Source organism: Plectrocnemia conspersa, unplaced genomic scaffold (assembly GCF_051122295.1).
Source record: "Plectrocnemia conspersa isolate PC_06_02 unplaced genomic scaffold, ASM5112229v1 ptg000001l, whole genome shotgun sequence".
Taxonomy (NCBI): Eukaryota; Metazoa; Arthropoda; class Insecta; order Trichoptera; family Polycentropodidae; genus Plectrocnemia; species Plectrocnemia conspersa.
Genome location: NW_028277165.1, coordinates 23,807,626 through 23,832,349, shown reverse-complemented (window position 1 = coordinate 23,832,349; position 24,724 = coordinate 23,807,626). Strand labels below are relative to the sequence as shown.

At 32.7% G+C, this 24,724-nt stretch overlaps 1 protein-coding gene across 2 annotated transcripts; it reads right to left on the bottom strand.

The window, feature by feature from the left end:
* Positions 1-274: 274 nt before the first annotated feature.
* faf (ubiquitin carboxyl-terminal hydrolase-like faf) lies at positions 275-23,502 on the bottom strand. 2 transcript variants are annotated; one of them, XM_088183087.1, is made up of 42 exons: positions 23,357-23,502; positions 19,682-19,755; positions 18,183-18,312; positions 16,244-16,463; positions 15,911-16,178; positions 15,612-15,827; positions 15,393-15,543; positions 15,163-15,314; positions 14,785-15,042; positions 14,607-14,705; positions 14,397-14,539; positions 14,080-14,327; positions 13,873-14,003; positions 13,057-13,253; positions 12,711-12,991; positions 11,298-11,409; positions 11,099-11,227; positions 10,789-11,026; positions 10,491-10,721; positions 10,276-10,424; positions 9,826-10,214; positions 9,377-9,762; positions 9,189-9,308; positions 7,241-7,469; positions 6,998-7,165; positions 6,864-6,925; positions 6,680-6,792; positions 6,146-6,615; positions 5,922-6,075; positions 5,594-5,848; positions 5,368-5,527; positions 5,193-5,302; positions 5,037-5,123; positions 4,868-4,968; positions 4,619-4,800; positions 4,462-4,557; positions 4,221-4,396; positions 3,929-4,158; positions 3,672-3,865; positions 3,487-3,605; positions 2,969-3,410; positions 275-2,894 (listed from the first exon to the last, which is right to left on the bottom strand). In XM_088183087.1, exons 2-42 carry the CDS (start codon positions 19,712-19,714, stop codon positions 2,889-2,891), a joined length of 7,635 nt encoding a protein of 2,544 aa, XP_088039213.1. In that variant the 5' UTR covers positions 19,715-19,755; positions 23,357-23,502; the 3' UTR covers positions 275-2,888. The 2 variants fall into 2 exon arrangements, with proteins under 2 accessions (XP_088039213.1, XP_088039204.1); XM_088183078.1 differs by having other exon boundaries at positions 5,368-5,848.
* Between the last annotated feature and the right edge of the window lie 1,222 nt (positions 23,503-24,724).

Here is a 24,724-nt window from a genome sequence, read left to right as displayed (position 1 = left end):
TTAATTAAAAATTAATATATTGACTGTTCACAAGTCATCTAAAACTAAATAATCTTCGGATAACTTTCAGCTCTCAAATCGAGTTTTCGAATCTGATCCGCTTTTGGTCACCTGTAAATAAAACACGCTAAATATGAATTATGCTTCGTAGTTCAGATTAAAATTTTAGTGTGAACCACTGCTCAATCACAGATGAAAATGATAAACATAAATTTTCATTATAGAGGAGTAAATAGGAACAGAAAATATGATAGGTTGAGAAATCACCAAATACTTTTCATATCAATGGCTTAGTTTAATCATAAATACCTAATACAAGTATCGTTATGTATAAAATTATTACAATGAGTTCTTTTTATATAATAAATTTTACACAAGTGCTTCTAAAAATCACTCTTATTCAAATGCTCGATCGATGCGCTTACGTTATCAATAATAACGATCCTAAAAGAAAAAAAATTGCACAGCGCTAAGTTCGGAAATCCGCCCCATGACACACCATCATCAAATCTCATATATGCACACATGAAACTTTTTTAAAGTTCAACTCACCTCATTGTGTACTACACTCTTTTAACCAACTTCAGACCTCACATTCGAAAAGAAAAGAAGAACAATCATACCGACGATGACGGCGATAGCAAATCTATCTAGAAAATGATCCGTAACGCATAATGACAAAATTTATGCAAGGACTTATCAATTACGATCGGTCGGCGATGATTTGCCGAATGTTTTTATAACCTCACCTACTAAAACAGCACCATATGTAATAAAAATGTTTAACAAGGCATCTTTGAATAATTTGAAAGCTTTTATAAAATTTTAAGTATGTTACAGCCGTACGAATACGGATACCGCAAAGGAGTGTCTGCTATTAATTTTTTCATGACACATTTCATATTGATAACTAACCTTATAGTTTGTATACTGATTTTAATCATTGAAAGACAACACTTCAAATGAGGTCACTCGATTAAAAATAAATGACGTCATGTGACGCATAACATATTTTACGTACAGAGATACATTGTTTATGTCAATTTTGAAATATGATACAATTCTAAAAACTTTGGTTCTTTCATAAATTACAACTGTGAATTAATAACGCAATTCTGTATCGCGAGTACAAAATTAAAATATATTAAATAAACAATATCTGTATAACTTACATTTTGGTTATCAGCAATCCGTTAATTAGAACTATTACAAATTATAAATTATGAAAACATATTCATATATTTTCTATGTTTACATTTCTATCTATATATAATAAAAAATATTGAAATCATCACATCTCTTATATTGTGATAAGTTAACGCTGCCATTCGTAATATTAACATATAATCAATGATTTCCAAAAAATAATGTATACGATATCAGCACTACAAAAAAATAAAAGTACATCAAAAATGAAACCCAAATAAATAACTTAATTTATTATATATTATGGCGTTTTATTAATTTTTCCCAAGTTATCTAAAAATATGTATAAAATGTAATAATGCAAAATTTACATATAATCTAGAATGGCATCAAAAGGAACGTGAGTATAATACATCGAATCACCGCTCCTGAAGTTAAATATATATATATTATCAATTATTAATCGATAACTGAAATAGTTTAGTACAAAACAGTGCGATAAAACATCTACTCAATGTAATAAAGATCACAAAAATTGGATATTGAAAAACGACAAATGCTACGTTCCGTATTGTAAAACTTCAATGCAAGTAAGAATTAATGCTGTTTTAAGTTGTTGATACAGAATGGCACACACGTATTTAAAAAAACCACCAATGCAGTACGCTTACCTTCAACTGCAATTTATAAACATTTTAGCAACACTTTTAAAAATCAACAACTATGCATAATCTAACGAAAGATTTAAAAAAATATGTTGATAGTTCTCGGAACCGCGGTGTAACTAAATTGGTACTAATTTTCTAATTTCTTTAAAAAAAGCCATTACATACAAAAAAGCGGGTGTATAAATAATGACTAGACCCAAGCTTTGTATTAAAACAGAATACTTTAAAGATACGCTTTTGAAAATTTATAATACACTAATTTACAATACTTTTTTTAATATGAAAATTTCGATAGTAAGCAAAAAATGCCTTATTAAAACCGCGCCAAATTAACGTGAACGTTTCATCGTAATACAATTTATATAATGTATGCATACAAATATATATTTTATACAATATATACGTACACGGTTAATTGATTTTGTGTGGAATTTTAAGAGATTTGTCAAAATTAACTTTGATAAGAAAAATAATATGCACAACTGTCACAAATGTATAACATTAAAATTGCCGCAGCAATCCCCTTTCATCCGGACATGGATGGAAACATATGTTAAAACAGTAAAGCAGGCAAGATTCTGGTGCATGTAAAGCTATTTCGAAAAAGTTGAGATAGTGTTACGAAAATGAGTATTTAAAAAAAATATACATACATCCTTTTAATGAATTCATTAAAATTTACATTTTTTACTTTGACAACTATCATTTTTTGCATTTATACATATGTAATAATATACATGTAACAAAAATAAATGTCTAATTCAAGAATAAAATAATGTTTGAATATTTTTTTTTGAAAAGCTGATTTTGCTTTCGAAAAAAACTATAACAATATTTTATTAAAAGATTTATACACAAGTTAAAAATATTATAATACACGACTGTACAGGCTAAGCCTAAAGTAGTCATTAAAAAGAATCTTGCAAAAGTTATTGCTCGAGTTTAAAATAATTAAAATGTGTGAAAAACTCAAAATGTTAATATAATAACATCAACAATAAATATTTTTAGTCTTATAAGACAGAAAACTTGATTACTATTTTAATAACATTCTAATCTGCATTATCCTGGTGCTCAGTCCTGAAAACAAATAAAATAATCATTATATATAATTATTTATTTGTAAATAACAATAAGAAAAAAATAATACTGACCCAAGTCTCTCTTTCATAATAAAAAGCGTTCAGCAACTGAATCTGTCGTGACACTGAATCTGAATCGGAGACTTCGGAGGTTCTACCGGCGACTATGTTTTCGTTCGACACTGAGCCGTCAGATAATGTTAAGTCTTCCTCACCGGCTGAATTACACACAGGTTCTTCTACATCTCCACTCACGCTCGGCGGCAAAGCTGGAGGAGTCACTTGAGATGTGGTCGACTCAGTTTGTTGACTGTTGCTTTCTTTCGAATCGGAATTATCTTTGACTTCGGTAACTTCAGGTTCGACTTCCGATTTCGTTTCGCTTATAACTGTCTCGTTTTCAGACAGTTCTGGCTCTGGCTCCGGTTCTGGTTCTGGTTCCGGTTCCGGCTCCAGTTCTGGTTCAGTTTCAGACGCTTCGTCTTCTTCGTCGTCAGGACAAATTTGATAAGCCCTGAAACGTAACAAATAGCATATTAGATTATAACTTTATAAGCTGTATCCCCGGAAGTAATGATTGCAAATCAAACCTTTCCAAAGTCTTCTTTGCAGAATTGCTTCTTTCTAATACATATCCGCCACTATTATCATTCATAGCCGGCGGTGGTGACCATGTATTGTAATTATATGCCGTACTACAGTACCTCTGCTGTATATATAAAATAATGTTATAGTTTTTTTAAATTATATTAACACACATGTAGTTAAAACATACGTTATGCCACTCTTCTTGCAGCCAGGATACTGCTTTATTCCATTGCTGACGCAAGTCCCTCTGCTCTCTTAATACTTTAGTAGTGGAAGGACAACGACTAAAAACGGTCACTAACACTTTGATGCATTGATATGCTCTCTTCTGATAATGCCGTGGTCGTACGATTTTGTCAAAAAGGCCTTCTTTATCATCACCTAATAATAATAAAAAAATAATTCGTAAAAACATCTCTAATGAATATTAAAATAATAACAAACCTTTAATAGCATTTTGTATTCGGAAAATTTGCCAAGAGTCTTCGATCAATAAAATTGCTTGAAGCAAATCAATGTGGTGTCTGAAATCATTACTGTACGGATAAGCAATCTGCCACAAGAGTTCCGAGAGCACAGCTTTAGACCACAGCGGATTCTCCCATGCCAGGAATTGAACCATCCGGACGACATCTTCACTTCCGTTTCCTTCTTCGACTAGTTTTTTAATATAGCTAAAACATCACATATTAAAATCACTGTATATATATATATAATATGTTTTTTAGATACATACCTAGTCTTGTTATAGAGAATATCAGCACATATGGAAGGCAAAGCTGGTCGAGTTATCTGAGCCTGAACCATAGCGGGCTCAGCGTACGGATTAGACCGCAGTGGAACACCACTGTTTGTATCAGATGATTGACAGCGTGATGATACATCACAACACCTTACCAACAATGAAACAACCTATAAAAAAAAATACGTTATTTAACTTATTATAAAACAAGTCAGATATAAAGCAAAATATTTACTTGGTGAAGTTTGATCAAATCTTGATATTGGAATTTGTTTGCAATTTGAATTGATTCATCGGTCGATATGGATATCATCAGATATACGACGCTCAACTGAAAGTTTATCATTGATTAAGAGCACTATAAATATTTCATAAAATAGAAACAAACATACTTTGATCAGCTGACACTTTTCTGGTACACCGAGACTCGAGTAAGTCAAGAAGAAACTGTATAACAAAGGCAGTTGTTTGAACTCGGCCGGTTCTCGTGTTGTGGCCAAAGTCGTCATACCGGCCAGCAGCTGTTCGGATAAACTGGATCTGCCTTGCAATACTCCGATAGGAATGGTATGAACTAAATGATTTAAAAAATTAACAATACAAAATATAAATCGTATTTTACTAAGATTAATGAGACTCACCCGGTGGATCTTGAATAGCGAAGTGTGCTAAAAACACGACCAACTTCATGAACACCACGCGGACTTCCGGCGATGGGCATGCCAACAAATATTCGCACAATCTAAAATTAAATAAAGCATGAGCAAAATTAAAATGAATAAATATGTAAAATATTTTTTTATAACGTACCTATGACTGTATTGGAACATTCCGTTGATAGCAAACCAAGCGCGGATTGGAGCAGAGCATCTCAAATGCTGACACAATATATCTAACCTGAAGTTAAAATAACATTTTTCATATTCATCATTACTGGGTTTTGATACCATTGAAAATCATAATTACCAATCGGCAGCAGGGCCGCGTAAAGTCTTCTTTGTTTTGAATCCAATGTTAAATAAGAACTTGGTCGCAATTTGTACACACAGCATCGACAACTCTTCTTGTTCTGCATCCTAAAAATAAATTTATTTTATTCCATCCAGTTTTACATAATCAAATATATCATAATGATACTAACCCAACCAGCGCGCGGTGAAGATGGTGTGACACATAACCTCATGCAGCACAGCTTTTTCATGAAATTAAAGTATTCGGGACTAAACTGACTCTGATGATGAGAGAAAGCAATGTTACTCTTTCTCACACACTCCCAAATTGCCTGTGGCACTCCTGTATCTCTGCAATTATTAGTAAATAAATTAAACATAAAATTATAATTTACATAAAAAAATATGTTTACATACTTGAGTGATAAACTAGCAATGGAATTCTCGAACATATAAGTTTGCGTACTATCCTCTCTTGTGTAAAACAGCATATAAGCGTTCCACCAGCGTTTCTGTCGTCTAAAAGACACCCTCTTTGACATTGGGTCAAATACTTCGCCCATATAATCACCACCGAAGCATTGAGTTTTCATTTCGTCATCGTCTTGCATGGCACACTCTGATACGTCAGCATCGTCGAACTTCAACCACCTTGAATTTCCACTGCTATCCCTAATATAATAATTAAAACATATTAATCTATTATTTATTAATACTTAATAATTTATTAATAAAGTATATTTGCCTGTGTAATATATACGAATAATAATGACCACCTGAAGCCTGACCCGAATGAACCACAATTCCTGTGAGATTATATTTCGTATTTGGGAAAGTATTACCGGTTATCGAACCTTCCAATAATGAGGCATCACCTTCAGCTTTAGCTAATCCCCAAACTGATACAAAAATATAAAATAAAATTATTTATATTATATTATATAAAGTTAAATTATTAAGATAACGTACCAGTATATGGCTCAACGTCAAGCTCTCTCGGAAATTCGAAATAATCGTTGAACTTCATAGCACAAACTTTGTCAAAATCGTATTCGAATCTTTTCAATTGTATTGCTAGTACTGGCGGTAGTTTATTCAAGCATAACCGTTTTACGGTAACAACCTTCTTGTTGCATTTATCACAGTGATAAGCATCAGCTCCTTCAAGTAGTTCACCACGAACGTAAGCCTCTAACGATTCTTGGAGTCGAGACATATTTCTGATATCTAACGACACAACAGAAAAAGGCTCTTCCTTGCAATATCTATGTGGGCATCCTTTACATATTTTCTGGTCAGAAAACGACCCTCCTAAAGTCTTAGCCATGAGCTGTTCTTGTCCTAATGTTTTCAAAGCTTCGTCAAGTGATTCTACGAGTGACATGAAGAACTCGACAGCATCTTGCTGTTCGCGTAAATTAACGGGCTCGCCTTGTAACCTTAAATAAAAATTATATTAATTAATTATATTATAAACTTAATCAAAACTAATCATAAACATACTTAAAATGAGTCCACAGCCCTCTAGGAACATAGTATTGAACTTTACTATAATGAAGATGAGCAAATATCGCTTGAATTTGTTTCAAAATTACCACATTATAATCAGTATCATCCTAAAACATTATGTTTAAAATAGATATAATAATAATAACATATATAAGTACATTTTCAATAAATAATTTACCGTCATATTAAAGTCATAATGATCTTCACCAGAAAAGTCTTCATTGAGATCTGTGGCAGCACCTTTATCGAATAAAATTTAAATTACAATTATTAAACAATTTGTTAGCTTATCAACGAAAAATGTATAAATACCTTGAATTTTTAATATTTGATCCCTGATGGCAGGTACCATATACAGCTGTTGTAAAACTGAGTTCATGTAACATGTGGCTCCTGCGTTTCTTAATCCCACAAGTCCAGAAGGGGCCCTTGGGCCCACGGCTGGTAAATAATCCCATTCTGTAAGAGCACTGTTGCTATCTAAAATACAAATTAATCATAATCATAATATGTGTTAAAGTATAATGGATAAGTATACAAGCAATGAAAATTTACCACTATAGAACATATCCGTTAATAGAGTCACTAATAGAGACATATTCGGTACGCATCTGTGACATAATGACGCCAGAAGATCACAGGCTGCTGCTATAGCCCCAGGAGACGTACAAAGAGCTGCTGGCATGCCTCCGCTACCTCCAATTCCAGTGCCTGTGAGAGCAGATCCTCGACGCATTTGAAGTTGCGCCCATGAGCATGGCCATAGAAATTCACAAACCAATTCCTAAAAGATAATTACCAAATGAGGAATTTTAATAATCTAATGATGAATCTTTCTAACTGTTTTGTGTGCATTATTTTTTATGTAATTTATTTACTCTATTAATATATTATCTAAGGCAGTGGTTCTTAACCTTTCTAATGCCGCACAAGCATTTTGTCGCTCAATGCGGTCACGACGCTAGTGCCACCCGAGACTTTTTTCTCTCGCGCAAGAAACTATTATTTACGCTAAAAAAAAATATTACAAGCCGTGTTGTGTTGGGTTTGAATAGCAAGTTTTAAAACCACAAAAACATTTTTGTTTTCTTGACAAAGGACGTCTCGATCGTTGCTCGTCTTCAACCGACTCATTTCCGCTTATAAATCGCTCATACCATTTGTTAACAGTAACAGTTAATCAGTCACCACAATATCGCCATACACTGATTTTAACAAGTCATGAGTTTCTTTAGCACTTTTTTGCAACTTCAAATAAACTTAATATTAAGACGTTGTTCAACAATTAACACAACCTCACTCTTCCGGCTGACAAGTCACAACTTGTTCAAACTTGACACTGACAATCTCAATGGATCAGGCTATCGGACTTATTACTTCAAATGTCCATAGCATCAGCAATTGCTGCTATAAAAATTCATTATTGAAGGTGTCGCACCTCAAGTAGTTGCTGTATACACAGGGAATCATTAGCATCCAGAAATATGGCAAAAGATTTGAAAAAACATTGGATAAGGTTATTGAAGTTGTCAATTTCATTAAAGCTCGTCCACTTCATTCCCGATTTTTTAAAGTTTTGTGCGAAGAGATGGGAAGTCAACATACACATATATTATTACACACAAAAGTACGTTAGTTGTCACACAAAAAAGTATTCAATCGTTTTTTTTGAGTTTCATGATCACAAAATATATATTTTTAATGGATATGCAATTTAACTGCACGAATTTCCTAGTTAACTGAACTGAACTTACATTTAAAAATTTAAAGTTGAAGATAAAATAGATGTGATTGTTAAAAAATCTTGTATAAGTCTTTTCCAACACTTCCAATAGCTCCCACGTGAAACACAAATTTTTGGTTACTTTTCAGATCTGATTACTCTGCAGTAAAATTTATCTAAACATTTGATTCCATTCTGCACAACATATTTATGTGAACAGGCTTTTTCAATTTTATCTATGAAATCAATTATAGAAACAATCTCAATGTAGAAGTGGACCGAAGAATAAAACTTTCCTATACCGAGCCTAACATTGTGGTTCTGATTTCAAGGAAATTTCATTTCATCTCATTAAGTAAAATTTATTGGCAGAAAACATTTTAATGAGAACTATTTTGACGAAAAAATGTTTTGTATGAGTTTATTGTATTATTATTTGTAGTTTTTTTTTATTCTTTTCACTACCAATTTTATGTTTTTTATTCTATATGCTAATAAAAATTTTCATTTCACCGTCAATTTAAAAAAAAACAGCAATACATCTTTAGCAATATTTATTAAAACGTAGTGCCTATGAGATTATTGAGCCAGAAATTAAGTCGCAAGAATGACGTTAAATGGTTAGGGTTGAAGTGGAAGCAAAAAAATGTTGTTCAAGGGTCCACAGACTACATAAGTTTAAGAACCGCTGATCTAAAGAATATAAGTAAAAAATACATAATTTTTTTTTTATTTTTCGGTAATTTCTTTGTTTTAAAATTGATAAATAACGAAACTAACCTTAATCAGATTAATATCTTTCTTCGGATGAGAACCGTATTCGTATTTAACTTCGCTCGTGGCCAACGCAAATATTTCTTTAGTCAGACTCAGATGGCCTTCCAATAACGTATCATCAACCTATAAATTACATATTTTACAAACATTACACAGAAAAATTATGATGATTATTAAGAATGCTAACTTACTTGGTGTCCGGCTATAACCGAATCTCTAGCAATCTTGAGCCAAGCGACCTGATGAGGAAGCAATGGCAATGCTGCTACACTTCCGGCTACAGCCAACAGCCTACATAAGAGTTGGAAATATTGATGCGATCGAGACGCATGAGCTCGTGCAACTCCACTGGCATGAGATAGCAAAACTGATAAAGCTGCACCGGCACCCGCTCCTTCGCTCCAACTACACATCTCCAACAATTGCTCAGCACAACATACTCGAACTTGCGCATTCGAACTGACTATAATCAATTGAACGAGAAGATTCTGAAACCAACTCTCGCGCAGCAGCTCAGCTACGTTTCCACCATTCAATGCGACGCAAACCGTGAGCACTTCAAGAGCCTCGCGTACCACTATAAAAAAAAAAAAATTAAAAAAAAACAGTAATTTAATATAAAGCAACCAAGAAAACATACATGAAATATCCTCGGGGTGAAGATGTGAATGATGACGTCCAGGTGAAGCGACAGTTACATGAGCCGAAGCCAGTGCATGAGTGGCAGCTGCTCGAATCGTCGTTTGCGACAATCGGTTCATGAGAGTCGTCATGGTTTGACTCACTTCGCCGTTTAGAACCTGTTCAACCATCGATTTGGCCAGCTTTCCGGCCACAGCTCTTACCATCAATTCGCAGTTGTGATTCTGCGTTATATGTAGGGCTTCTCGTAATACTTCGGCTATTTTTACAGTATTTCTTGTCTCTGAACCTTCAGGCGATTCAGTTTCAGGTTCGACCAACATTAAAAAGTGACCGACGGTTGTCAGAACCAGCTTCAATAGTTTCAGTATGTATAAAATACCTCCTCTATAATATTGAAACATAGATATATTTTTTATTAATCAACATGATAGAAATTAGATCATACCTTCTGGTGTACGGAGCACCCCCTTGTAAAAATGCAGAACTAGCTATGGCGTCTAAGAATAATGGAGTGTGTCGAAAGCATGCCTTTTGAGTTGCATGCCATCGTTCTGATAAAGGCTCCGTCGCCGGTATCACTAAACTGTATAAAACCTAAAATAAGCATGAAGAATTATTAATGATTATTATTGAATAAAGATAATAAAGTTGAAATAATACCTTGACATTATATGCCACGTTTGGCGGAGGTGGACCATATAACATCTGATGCAGCAAAAAGTGTTCCTCGCTATCAATGGCAGCGGATAATCTAACAACAGTGTGTTGATGAGACGGTAATATATATGTAAGCTGATGAGCAGTATCTCTCAAAGGAGCATGATTATATTCACAGCCAGTTTGTTCAAGTTCCAAAATAAATGGAATTTGCCATTCACCTTGAGACAAGACCTATAATTTAAATTTAATATAATACGGCAATAAGCAATATATACTGTTATTACTATAAAATACGCACTACACCGGGTAAGGATGATTCCGGTAAAGGTGGAGGAGGTGACAGTGATCCGGTAGACGAATCACTCGAACTATCATTTGACGATTGTCCGGCAATATCTGACGAGGAAACCTTTCCGGTCAGCATTGACTTGTGCCTAATTGGTATTTCAGATAATAGTTTTGAATCGTGAGATTGATCAATCAACTCGCCATTTAAGTAAAGCTCTAATTTAACTCCATTCGAATTTGGTATTATCCTGAAAAATAAATGTGTTTATTACGAAAATCTAATCATGTAAATACATATGTCTAAAGTAATAATAATTTACCTTCTAAGAATAGTAGTCCTCAAAACATGTAATATTTCATTAGAATGAGTATAAATTTCTAAGTCCTCCAATTGTAGAGCTCCAGCTTGAAACCTTATAATAATATCACATTGCCGGCCTCGTCCAGCTCTGAAAATCAGAATGTTGATTCATTATTACATCTATTATATCGACACTGTCAATATTTTTAAGAGCATACCTATAAAGAGGTAAGATTTGCCTATCTGAAGTGTAACGCCTATCACACTCGACAACATATTCAGTAATGACCCTCAAAACGCGACATAATCGAACACAGCACGCAACGGCTTCTAAATAGTTTAAAAAAAAATACATAAAATCATTGAAAAGCTCCATTAAAAACACTTAAAAATAATCCAACTTCAGTTTCCAAACATTTTTTTTAAAAAAAAAACACTAATTTAAGGACATCTTCAGATTTTTTTATTAATCGAATATGAAAAATAATATTAATTAAATGGCCGCCTCTAGACCTTTTGCAGCAGTCGATCATTTCGATGACTTTTTCGTACATTTCAGGCGGTATTTCAGCTATAACTTGGTGGATGTTGGTTTTTAGGTGCTCCATATTTCGGGTTTGTCAGTGTATATAAGACTCTCAGCGTAACCCAAAAAAAAACCAACGGCATGATATTGCATAGTCATAGCGACCAATCGACATCACCAAAATGTGAAATAATGCGACCTGGGAACTTTTCACGCAATACACATCCAACGTTGCATCCGATGTGTGGCACGTTGCGCCTTATTGGAACCACTTGTCCTCCACATAAAATTTGGAGCTGAATATAATCGGTTATCATACGCCTATAGTACTCACCGTAGACTATTCAGTCCAACCTTCAACGCTATCAAAAAAGTAAGGCCCAATGATGCCATCTGACCACAATGCGCACCAAACAGTAACTTTTTGAGCATGTAATAATCTCTTATAAATCACGTGAGATTTTCTTCGACCTACATACTGCAATTTTGCTTATCAACATAACCGGAGGGTATAAATGTGCCTCATCAGAGATTTTTTTGGAAAATTCAGTATCAACTTCCTGCTGCTCTAACACCCAATCTGCGTTAATTATTAGTCAATGATCTCTAGGCTTCAGTTCTTGTGTTATCTGAATTTTATACGAGTGTAAGTGCAAATCCAGATGCAAAATGCGCCAAAGGAAGCCATAAGAAAAGACCAAAAGCTGCAAACGCAGATGAATCAACAATTCCAGGACAACAGCCACACTTTCACTTACAGCAGCAATATTCTCGGCTGAATGGGCGCCACATTGATGCACTCTCCAACACTTCCAGTCTCTTCAAATTGTTTCACTATGTTGCAAATTGTTCGCTCAGTAGGACGATGAAGTTGACCAAAATCTTCTTGTAAATTTTGATACACAGTTCCTACAAAATTGTTATTTTTGTAGAACAATTGAACAATTTTAACACATCAAGTGGTGGTTAAGCAAGCCATTTCGTAAATGTGTTGTTGCAAACTAACATTTGACACTTCGAAGCATGATTATTGACGTCTGTCTGATTTATAGTGCTACCAGCATAGGAAACTCAAATTGGATCAAACTATATATAATATACATACGGTCGGTAGATGAAACTGTAGCGAGAACTTGATGTGCTGCTCTAAGCCGTTCGCAACAATCAGTGGCGAAAGCTTCATAGTAATCTGCGGCTGTCAGCCTAGAACATGGATTAGAGCAAACCTCCCTCATAAGCTCAACACCGCACATTGCTATATCTTCACTACATTCGCATATAACCCTCCATAGGTAATCTAATCCTATCAGATCTGCCTCTTCTAATTGAAAACCTTTTCTTCGCATCCTCAATTTACCTTCTTTAGCATTCACAGCTTTAAAGAATCTACAATAATAAAATAATTTAAATACAAAGTTGAATCAATAGATTGACGATTTAAAACCACATACCTTTCAAAGCATTGTATTCCACTATAAGTCAACAACCGAGGGTCCAAAGTTAGTATATTATGTCTAAAAAAGTGTAGATTTATTCCAGGGTCTAAATCGGGTTCTTCGCCCATCAATTTACTGAACCAACGGAAACACGACTCTCTATCGTCAGGTGAAACACCACGCTCCGCCAAACAGATCCATATTTGTTTAGCCTGAAAATACATAAATTAGATGTTTTAAATATCAGATATGTCACATTTAAATACTTCAGAATAATAAAGACAACAACCAAACTCCATAAAGTAATAATTACTCACATGATAGTTGGTTGTTTTTAAATATCTGAGTTTTATATAGCATTTCTTGCAATATATAGACATTTGAAATAACATATTACTTCTTTAAATTATTTTTTAATTGATTTTAAAATACTAGTCCTATACTCTATTTGCGTTAACACAGTCAGTTCGAGAGCTATTCATTTCAGCATTATTCATAATTTAGAAGGAGATAGCAAGTTTGGGTTTACGCCCATACCATTAGCTCTAAAGCACATGATACAGTTATACGTTCAATATAATATACTTATCATTACTCTGGTTTATTTTTTGAACACATTTATAGAAATTATATTTTCTTTTCCATAAATATGTTCAAAAAATATATATAAATAATGATGAAATGGTTAGCTCTCGAACTGACTGTGTTAACGCAAATAGTGTAAATGCTCATTTCAAATAAAAAAACAGACGTCTGATATAGATATTTAACGATACAAAACAATCATTGAAAATAGACAAAACTGGAATAATGAAATGATTAGGTACAAACCTGCTCGGCACACAACCACAATTGTCCATCTTTGAGTAAAAAACTAAGAAATCCGAGCCGTTCTTGTACTTGATCGGCATGAGTGTATCTACCATCCGGTAACCAGGTGTCCCAATCGAGATCGGGTTGCTCTAAATACAACATAAATACATAATAAATACATTTTAGATCTCAAAATATTCTAAGGTATTTTTAAATAGTTCTAACGTCTGTAAACAGCTCTGGCTCGCTCCATATAATTAGTAAGTGAATTGGTGACTAAGATGACTAGAGAATGCTGATTGTGCAAGCGCTCGATGACAGTCTGCCTGCAAAGGGCTGCGGGAGCGGGTCGTGGTGTCGAAGATGGTCCCACACTGATGCTACCCTGACCCGTCTCGTACAAACAACAAATTTCTTGCATGTGCTTCAATGCTGGAAGCACCCACTGATCTGTCCTCAACTCTTCCACGCATCTAAAAGACAAGTCAATTATAATAAAAAGCACTAATGTTATTATTCAAATTAAATTATATTATATTTACTTATCAAGCCACAAAGTCTTTTGGGCGTCGCGATCTTGACAGCAACTATAGTCTAAAATCTTGACGTGATTAGTTAAAGCTACGTCCATGACATCTGTGGATATTTCCGGCGAGTGTGCTAAATTCCAAAACAACACTAAAACCTGTAAGATAAAATACGGCATTAATTAAAGAGTAATATAATATATTTACTTTATATAAAATACTTACTTTATGTGCCATAACACCATCTTTATCATCTTCTGCTAATCGACGAATAACCTCTAACAGTTTATCACTCTGTTTTTTACTAGATGCCGACCAACTTGCCTAAAAATTGTATTGCATTTATATAATTATTTATTTAATTATTTAGATTATAACTGATGAATAAAAAATTTAAACCAACCTTAAAACAGTCAAACAAATGATCCAACTGCTCAGGAGTAAAATCCCAAGCGAGCTTAGCCAAAAGATCATGCACATTCTTTACGATTGCTTCGTGTTTGCCTTGCTGAGCATTCCAAATTGCATCTAAATCTTCAGGCGTCAAGACACCTTCCTTAATCATAAACCTCAACATCTTTTCCAACCTTTCAACGTATTGCTGCTGATGCAGAGAGTCACGTAACACTATTTCTAGCACATTGTTTTCGCGTATCCATTGCTAGAATATAGAAACGCTTAACATAAAACACTGATACAGACCGAAGTTCAGAACTTTCTTTATTTGTAATTAACTAATATTCAGGAAAAATAACTTGTATGAATATAAATAATTTCTTACAGCTATCGTCGCAGTTGTGAGCCATTCCGGTTTAGACTGCTGTTGCACGCTACTGATGACTTGGTTGACTTCATTCAAAGCTGACATTTTAACATTGAATGAAGGCATTTGCAATAACCTCAATATCATTTTTAATCTAAACATTTCTATTCCTATATGTATATAAAAAAAATTGTTTAACAAACAGAAATATAATCTGAATATCACAATAGTTTAAAAAAGATACTAACCTTTACTTAGATTAGGATTTTGTGTCGCTTTTGCCGCTAGACATCTGCACGCTCGTATGAGACATGACATTGTATCAGACCGTTCATTACCGCGAACGTCCAACTTCAACTCTTCATCGGTCGAACGTTCCAGCACAGCTGGTATTGCCTCCTAAATAAAAAAATAATAATTAATCCTAGATATTGCACTCCTAATGAGAGTTGAGCATTTTAGCATACCAATATTGGAGAAATATATTTGTTGATAGTATAAGGAGTGAGCAAGTCGTGACACCAACTAAACGGCCTAATAAGTTGCCACACAGCCACTAAGACGGATCCTCCCTTCCCGTCGCTACTACTACTGCTAGAATTATCTTTAATCGTCTCATCACTTTTGATGGTTGAGGGGGTGCTCTCTTTTTCAGGAACTTCTTTATCATCCAATTCGTTACTCTAAAATACATAAAGAATTAAGTTAATTAATCATTAAATCGTTTTTAAATATTTCAATACAAAAATAAAAACTATAAACTAACTTCGGAACTAATGGCACTATTTGTTTTGGTATCAGTCTCACTAATATTGACATCTCCGGTTAGCGTTGTGTCTTCGGATGACGGAGACTGTTTGAGTCCAGCGACCACAGTGAACCGCTCTGCGACTCTTTCAAAACCTTGTAAATATCCAAACCTATTAATTAGATCTACAAGCCATCCCTTGGGATTCCTATGATCTAACGGACGCGCATATATCACATCATTCGGTACTGATTCGCTTGTACGTCCCGCGTTAAAAGAGTGAAATCTAAAATAATAATTATGTAGTATCATAATATTCAACAATATAACAAAAGTGAATGACAAACTTACTTGTTATTAGGATTAAAAAGGATAGTTAATAAATTGAGAACATAGGGGTTGTCCAAACGTAGCGCGCATAATCTGACTAGACGTTCGCAATTAGCACGTATGCATTGTTGGATACTCATCTTCCAAGATGTGACCGCCTCGTCGGTTAATATTTTCGTGAACGAGACGGTGAGTCCGTTGCGATAAAACCTCTGACATGATGCACAATTTATATCGCGTCCTGTAACATAAAAAATCAATATTAGCCATGTGCTTGAGTAAAGGTTATAATACGACCTTTCAATTATATAAGAATTAACTCTAGTAAAAATCAATCAAATATTGTATTTTTTTCTACTATTGAGAACATATCCATATTCAAATTAAACATATGTTTGTACTTAAGTTTACTATTAATAAAATCCTGCAACCTTTAATCGGCTCTAAATATATTTTACAGTTTCTATTTAGGACCCTGCTCATAACACAAATATTTTCCCCCGCCTTTTCCTGATATAAATGTGTATTATATGTAATACCTTTTGTTCCAATCTTCACTCAGTTGCACTTTAAAACCCTGAAAGTCGCCCCAATCATCTCAACCCTTCTCCTGATTTAACGTGTATCATATTGAATGACATTCCTTCTAAATTGTACTTAATTGCACTCCCCCACCCCCACATACCCCACTTCACTCTCACATAATCGAATTGATCATTTCTCTTAATGCCTTTGTAAAAATAAGACACCCATCATCGACACTGTACATAATTAAAATGTACACCAAAGCCTCGTATAACATGGTTTTATATAACTGTTTTTATATAACACGGTTGATGAAATGTGGCATATTTTTGTACAACACGTTTTATATAACACAGTTTCAGAAAAAAAACAACAATTAAAAATTAATTAACATGTTTGATTTATATGCATATGGATCGCGCTACGGCAATATGAGAATTCAACAGTTACACAAGCTTGGAAAACATTTTCTATTCGAAATTGTATCGATATGGTTTCTGCATACATTAAAGAAATAAATCAATCGACTTTAAATTCTTGCTGGAAAAAGCTGTGACCAGAAGTAGTCACTGGAGAAAATGTTGTACCACAAGTAGAAGGTAAATACCAAAGAATAATTAACATTTGTCGTGGTATTAGTGGAGAAGGATTTCATGATATGGATATTCAAGATATCGGAGAAATATTGGAAGAATAATTTCACATTAAAAACAATAAATGACAGCTTGGGATTGGCTGAAAAATTAGAATTTTTTTTATAGAAAATTATCATGACGGAAAGAAGATTTGATCTTGGGCCCTTATAACGAAATACGTAAAGATTTATATGCTCAAAGTAGACAATCGCTTTAACAGATTTTTTAAAGGTTAAATCCAAAAATACTCCAGAGTCCTCTGATGATGAAAACTTACAACCGATCACGAAAAAGAGTCGAACATATAGAATTTTAAGTGATAGCGATGATGAATGAATGATCTATTATGTTACATATTAAAAAAAAATCGATAAATATGAAAATGTATATTTTTGATTGTTTATTTAGATTTTTTTCTTGGAACGCAAACTCTAATTTTGTATGAACTGCAAACCTCGTATAACACGGCGGTTTTGTAGAACCATATGACCGTGTTATACGAGGCCTGGGTGTATTTCTTTTAAATGTAAATAAAAAGTATTTGTTTTTATTTTCTTGTTATTTCCCATTGATCTATTATTAAACTTATTGTAGGTTTATTTGCATACATCTTAATGCCAAGCAGCTTATTACACAGGTATGCAATTGATAATTTCTTTTCATTATAATATTCCGAGTAATATATTTTATATACAGTGAGTGTGCTGGTTATAACATAATGCTGCCATGGTTTATGCGCGATAGTATAAAAAGGCAGTAAAATTTCTGTACATAATAAATATTATTAATAAAAATATTACCTTCTAAAGCAAAAGCTATCGCCGCATCTAATAGCACCTCCAGCTCTTGATCTGGCAGCACGGGAACGACCCAACGGTGATTGGAGATCTTCTCCTCCAGGGCCGTTAGTTTGCTCAGAGGGAACTCCATCTGTGACAGCGACAAGTCAATTATGGTTGAGGTTATAATTTTATAACGCATTTATTTACACACAGTCAGTGGTGGGCTACGTCAAACATAAGAATAACATCGATTGGAACCTGGCCAAGTTCTCATGCAACAAAATTTGCCAAGAATACAGAAATGGCATATCAGAATATGGATAATTCATAAATATGTAAAAAAAATTGCACAACAACCGGTAAATAACACATGTGCTATTAGAAACCACTAAAGTATTAATTAATATGTTTGTAATTAATAAATAACATTACGTGCCAAAAAGCCATTAAATAAATTAATACATTAAATTATGAATTTATGACATAGTTTTGGCATAGATATGAGTAAAATATTAATAGTATAAATATTGTTTTTATAGTTTTTATTTTCTACTACTAACATGGGTTTCATCTTTGTTTCAAACAATAATTGATTAGCTTTTACGATGTAAAATCATTAAAAGGCTTGATTAGTATTCTTTAAAATTTTAAGTTAAAAAAGTATATCGTTCGGTTTTAAATGTTGATAAATACACATTGCTCTAAGCTATAACAAAAACAAATCATGTGATTCTAAGCATTATAAAGCAAATGGTGACACAACACCATTATAAACATTTTTGTCATGCGATTACTATTTCATAAAAAAAACATATTCTACGTCTGCCATTTTTCACTTATCAATAAAATAAGGGACAAAAAGCTTTTATACTTTTAATCAATTGTAATTATTCAAGTGTGATAATTCAATTCTCAGATTAACGCTGCAGTCGTGTGAAATTAGACCAAAAAGTAAAGTAACATAAGCATGGATTTAACAGCTGACAGTAAGCTAGAACTCATCATCTCCATCAGACGCATAGAGCAATGAATGAATTTTAAATTATGGGTAAAATGATTATATTACAATGTTCAAGATTAGAACCACCCGTTCATATTGCATTACAAAAAATTGTGAAATTGGGACAAAAATCTTCAAATAGCCTTTTGAATAATGATGGATCAGTTGAATATCATTAAACAAACGAATAAATATTTAGAAAAGAAGAAGATTCCAATCAAGAGTTGATTGTAATCTATTTAATTGGACCAATCTGAAAATTAATTTGACACACCTCATATATATATATAAACATAATTAATTTTAGTAAATCGTTGCTGAAATATATATCTACATATTTTAAATAAAATATGTTTATATATACATTTTATACATGTATATACAAAAATATTTTAGATTACCAATCTACCAAAACAATTATAATCTCCGATAATAATAACATACATATGTTTGATAAGAATCATCATATTTTGACAATTGGACTGTATGTGAAGACACTGAACATGAATATACTCACTGGAGCTTTGTTGTTTGCAGTCGAAATTGTCATTATATCAACAGTCGTCGCGACTGCGACTTACATTTCCTAACCTGTAATAAAAAACATTAAATTTAACATCACATGACAATTTAAATGCAAGAAAAGTTGAACCGGCATTAAATATACGCAAAATAATTCAATTTTTGTAACTGGATTCCACTCTAGGTTTGATGGAAAACTCGGCTAAATAGCAAATGATTAATGAATCAGATTTAATTATTTATTTTAAAAAAATGTATAAACATGATAATTTTCAATGCATTTCAATAAGATGTTGTTAGTATTGTGTTGTATTTCTGTAAAGCATAAACTTAAACTAATCAGGATTTTAATTGTAATGATACAGTGACATTTTAAGCAATATTGGGTCAATATTATCACAAACAGCAGTTTGACATAAGCTCGCATGTTGTAATAAATTTTACAGTAGTGTCTAATGTAATTAAATTAAAAACGATAGTTTTTTCATTTATAAAACTGTTTATTAATAATGTATCATATTCTTAAACTTGAAAATATACAAAATATCCACATTAAAATACAGCGATAAATTCAATTCATTAAAGGGTGCATACATTATATGAATTTGACCAGCACAAAAATATATTTTTTCAGATTTTTATATGAAGCAATATTTTAATAATTAAATATGTGCAAGTTATAACTTATTATTAGTATAAGAAATTTGTAAGTCTGTATTGGCAGAATTTTGTGTCTTTCAATGATGCATTTCTTATACCGAAAAAGGATCGATACAATCTCAAATTTGCATTTATAAATGTAAGAAGATTGAGCTGCAGAAAAATATGATAACCATTTCAAACAAAAGAGCTTTCTCGATGGATACAATTTTAAACAGCAAAGTTTTTATTTATGATTTAAAATGTCGAAGCAACAGAATTGGCCTCTGAAATTGACAGTGAAATCAGTTTTAACACTTCAAATAAAAAAAGGCAATTTAATTATGAGAGTTGTGATGAGCCTATTATCAATCAAAAAGAAAAATTTAAGATTTTTTTATATAATTGACATCATAAGATAAAGATTTTCTTAAATCGTTTACAGTAAATATTTTGAATTTCTTCATAACATATATAACTTAACACTTGAGCGGATTCGGGCGCTTAGGTGTTAAGAGAGATGCCTAAGACTGAGCTTTTTAATCATTGCAAGGACTTAAAATATTTTAACAATGGGGAGTCATCTGATATAAGCAAGCTGCAAGTTCTGTGCACATTAATAGAAAAAAATATGTTCTCAAGGAGAATTAAATTATGGATCGAATATTAACATTGCCCCTAGAATTTTATTAACTCTGCCAATAATAGTTGCAAGTGGTGAAAGCTTTTACAAATTAAAAATAATCAAACACTGTTTAAGATCCATAATGACTCAAGATAGACCAAGCGGATTGGTTATGGTAGCTATTGAACATGAATTATGTTATAAATTGTGTTTAGAAGAACTCATAGAAGATTTTTCAGAGAAAAATGAGACAAAAGTTTTTCGATTGACAATGCTTTTTTTATATATTGTTGTCAATTATTATTTTTTTAAATATTTTTTTATATATAAAATATGGTTTTTACTTTTTAAAAATACCAACCAAAAATTCACTATCAAAAAATGTGACAAAAAAGCCTGATGATAAACATATATTTAGTGACATTTATACAGGACAAAATAAAAACAAACGCATTTTTGCCTTATAACTAGTAGAGCAAATAGTAGAACAAATAACCGGCTATATGCAAAATGAAGTAGATACCTCAAATCCAAGAAATTCTCATCTATCGCAAGAAAATGACGAAACGAATTCTGTAGTAGAAAAGAGCTATTAAAATATGTTTGATTAAAATAAACATGTCACATAGGTGGGCATTAATAAAAAATAAATTATGAGAAGATATGGATAGCCAACATATACCTTTAGTATTTCACACTGAAAATAGATGGTTGTCGCATGGCAAAATGAAACGAAACTTTAGAACAATAAAACTTGATTTCAATGATTGTTGGTGGTGTAAATGAAGAATAGCCTAATTTATCCAAAAAGACAATTCACTGTTTGCTCCTTTTTTCTACTACTTAATTTTGTATGAAAGCGGACAATTTAATACTTTGAATAGTTGTTAATTTGTTAGTACACAGCCGGGAGTAAGTTAATTTTTATTGCATTTATAATAAATTATAGAAACAATATCAGTGATTCTCGACGTTATATTGCTGTGATTTATTTTATTACTTTTTTTTATTATATTTATTTTAACACTTTTCTATTATTCAATTTATTTTACATATTTTAATATATTATTCGGCTTTTGTTATTTTTTAATGTAAATTTAGGGGCTCTCAATATTTTTTACAAAATCAATATAAAATATTTTCTGTTATGTTCATTTATTTATTGGTATTATTTTTTTATAGAAATCAATTACACCAAATCAAATTTTAAAAAACATTATTATTTCTTCAGCTATATATGTAAATATACCTCAGGTACCTCAAGAAACATATAAAGCGATTCTGCTCAAAGGGTTAAAAGGTCGCCTTTGAAAGAAATATGAGATTGAAATCGACTTTTTACTGTTAGATTTAAAAAAATATTTATTTCTAAAAATGACTCGCATCTTTGAATAATGCTGCAGTGCAAAACTATAAGTCTTCTACATACTCATAAAAGCCAGATAAATACTTGTTCCTATTATTTATATCTGTAAATTGTATATTACTCAAAAAAAAGTTTAATCATTTGTTGACACTCACCCGAAAAAGAAAAAAGTAAATGTCGGCGTAAAAACTTTTTTTAATTATACTGTGAATTTCAATTTGGAAGTTTCTAGTAAATATATTTTATTCTGTAAATGAAATATGTAGTTGTTATGAAATAGGCAAAAATGACAGAAAACTAAATTTTTTATTGGTTAATTTTAGCGAAGACGCTCTAAATTTGGATAAACCATTTGTCAGCGATTAATAAGTACTGTATTTTTTCAATATAGTATTACGATAAATAAATCAGCATATTCACGAATAGCAAATCAGATATGCTATAAAAGACAATGTTTAGAAAAATGCCAAAGGGGATCTGCAACAATCCTCCAAATGTACTGATGTTACTACACTTCTACAAGAGAGATAAATATTTTAATTTGACATATTGTGTATTTTTAGGTTGGTTTTAGCCAAAATGTTTTATTATTGAGTATTAAGGTGTAAATCGTTTTGGCTGTAATGCGATGACTGCAAAAGTAGCGACAGTTAATATTATGTAAAATGTCCAGCAACTTTGTTACTCGGTGTGTAATTGATACGCATTTTAAAAAATGACATGGAATTAAATCGAATTGCGCAATTTGGAGTAGAGTATTTTTTGAAATCCGCGAGAAAGCCCAAAAGCGAAAAAGCGTAAAATGTGGTGGCGGGCGGTCGATTGACGTATCGGGCGGTGATCCTCGAATCGGAGATTCGGACGCGGGGGCGTGAGCCGAGACGCCACGGAACGACGCGGCGGAGAGGCGCCAGCAAAGCGGCCGGTGCACGAGAGGGCGCAAAGGCGCACAGGGGAGACGGGGAGCCGCCCGAGAGGCTCGTCGGCTAAGATGGCGGCGGCGGCGCGGGGCCCTCGGGGGGCGGGGATCGCGCGCGCACCTGCACTGAGGGCGGCGGCGAGGCCGCTGGCCGGGGGCCTGGGGGGCCGGGCGCCGCGAGGACGGCCAGACTTGACCGCCGGCGACCGGCGCACTCGCCTGCTAACTAATGTCACAGCCGCACCGCGAGGCCCTAATTGCACAATTATCGACCATCCCTCGTGTATCTTTCGACCCTATTTTCTAAACTTATTGTCTTATTCAAAAATAATCAACAAGATCGCAATTCAAATATTTGTTAAATCAACCCGTTAATTTCATAATAACATTTCATGACAATTGCCTTTAAACTACAATTACAAAACATACAAATTATACAAGTTGCATAAAGGGAAATACTTAAGGATTACAATACCGGTATGGAATACCGGTAATAATTGCAATACTGGAAAAAATAGACCTTCAATACTACCGGTATAAAAAATAAAATTTTGGTCTGTTAAAAGTCTGTAGGGGATTAACTTAATTAGTCTTATCGTGGTATGATATCATAGTAGAATAATATTAACATTTTTAGTCCAAGAAGGGCAAAATAATAATAGGTATTGCCTACACGAAAATCTTTCTACTTTTTGTACATTTTTATCTCTATTAATACATATGTTTATCCAAATAGTTCATGAAATATGCTTCACTAAGCATTGCTGTTAAATATTAGCAATAAGTAAGTCTTAATAAATATATAATTAAAAAACACGTATTTGAAAAATGCGCGAAATATATGTATTTATAAAAAAAAATTATTGGAAAATAACGCAAAGCTATTTTTTACTGTTACCAATTAAAGATAGGTTGTATTAGAAAATGAGTTTTAATTAAAATGTGTTAAGTGTTTTTCTAAATCAAGCGTGTTTTATATTCTACTTTTTTAAGTAAATGAATATGAAAAATATTTTTTTTCATTGCATTAATAACAAAGAGTTATTACTTTTTATTACCTGGCATCATTAAGAGTAGACAAAAAAGTTTCAAATTAAAATTTTTAAAACACATGTGTATAACATAATTTATTTAAAACTACAAATCAATTATTTAAAAAAATGTATATTTTTGACCAAATTGTCTAGGACTAAAGAAGTTTAGTGTTCGATTATAAATAACGCGATTAATTGCTTAGTTTAATATTGGCTAACTTTTATTCCTCGATTATTAAAATCTCCAAACTTTCATCTCAAGACATCATTTTTTTACTAGTTATAAATATGGCACGGGCCCAATGAAAATATTGAAAAGTTATGTTTGTCAATATATGTTTTTTAAATTCCATTTTCCGTCTCCCCCCCCTACAAAGATATTCAAAGATATTTACATTAATAGCTGCTAATATAAATTTTAATCAAGTACAAGACTACCTAGTAAAATAGCCACT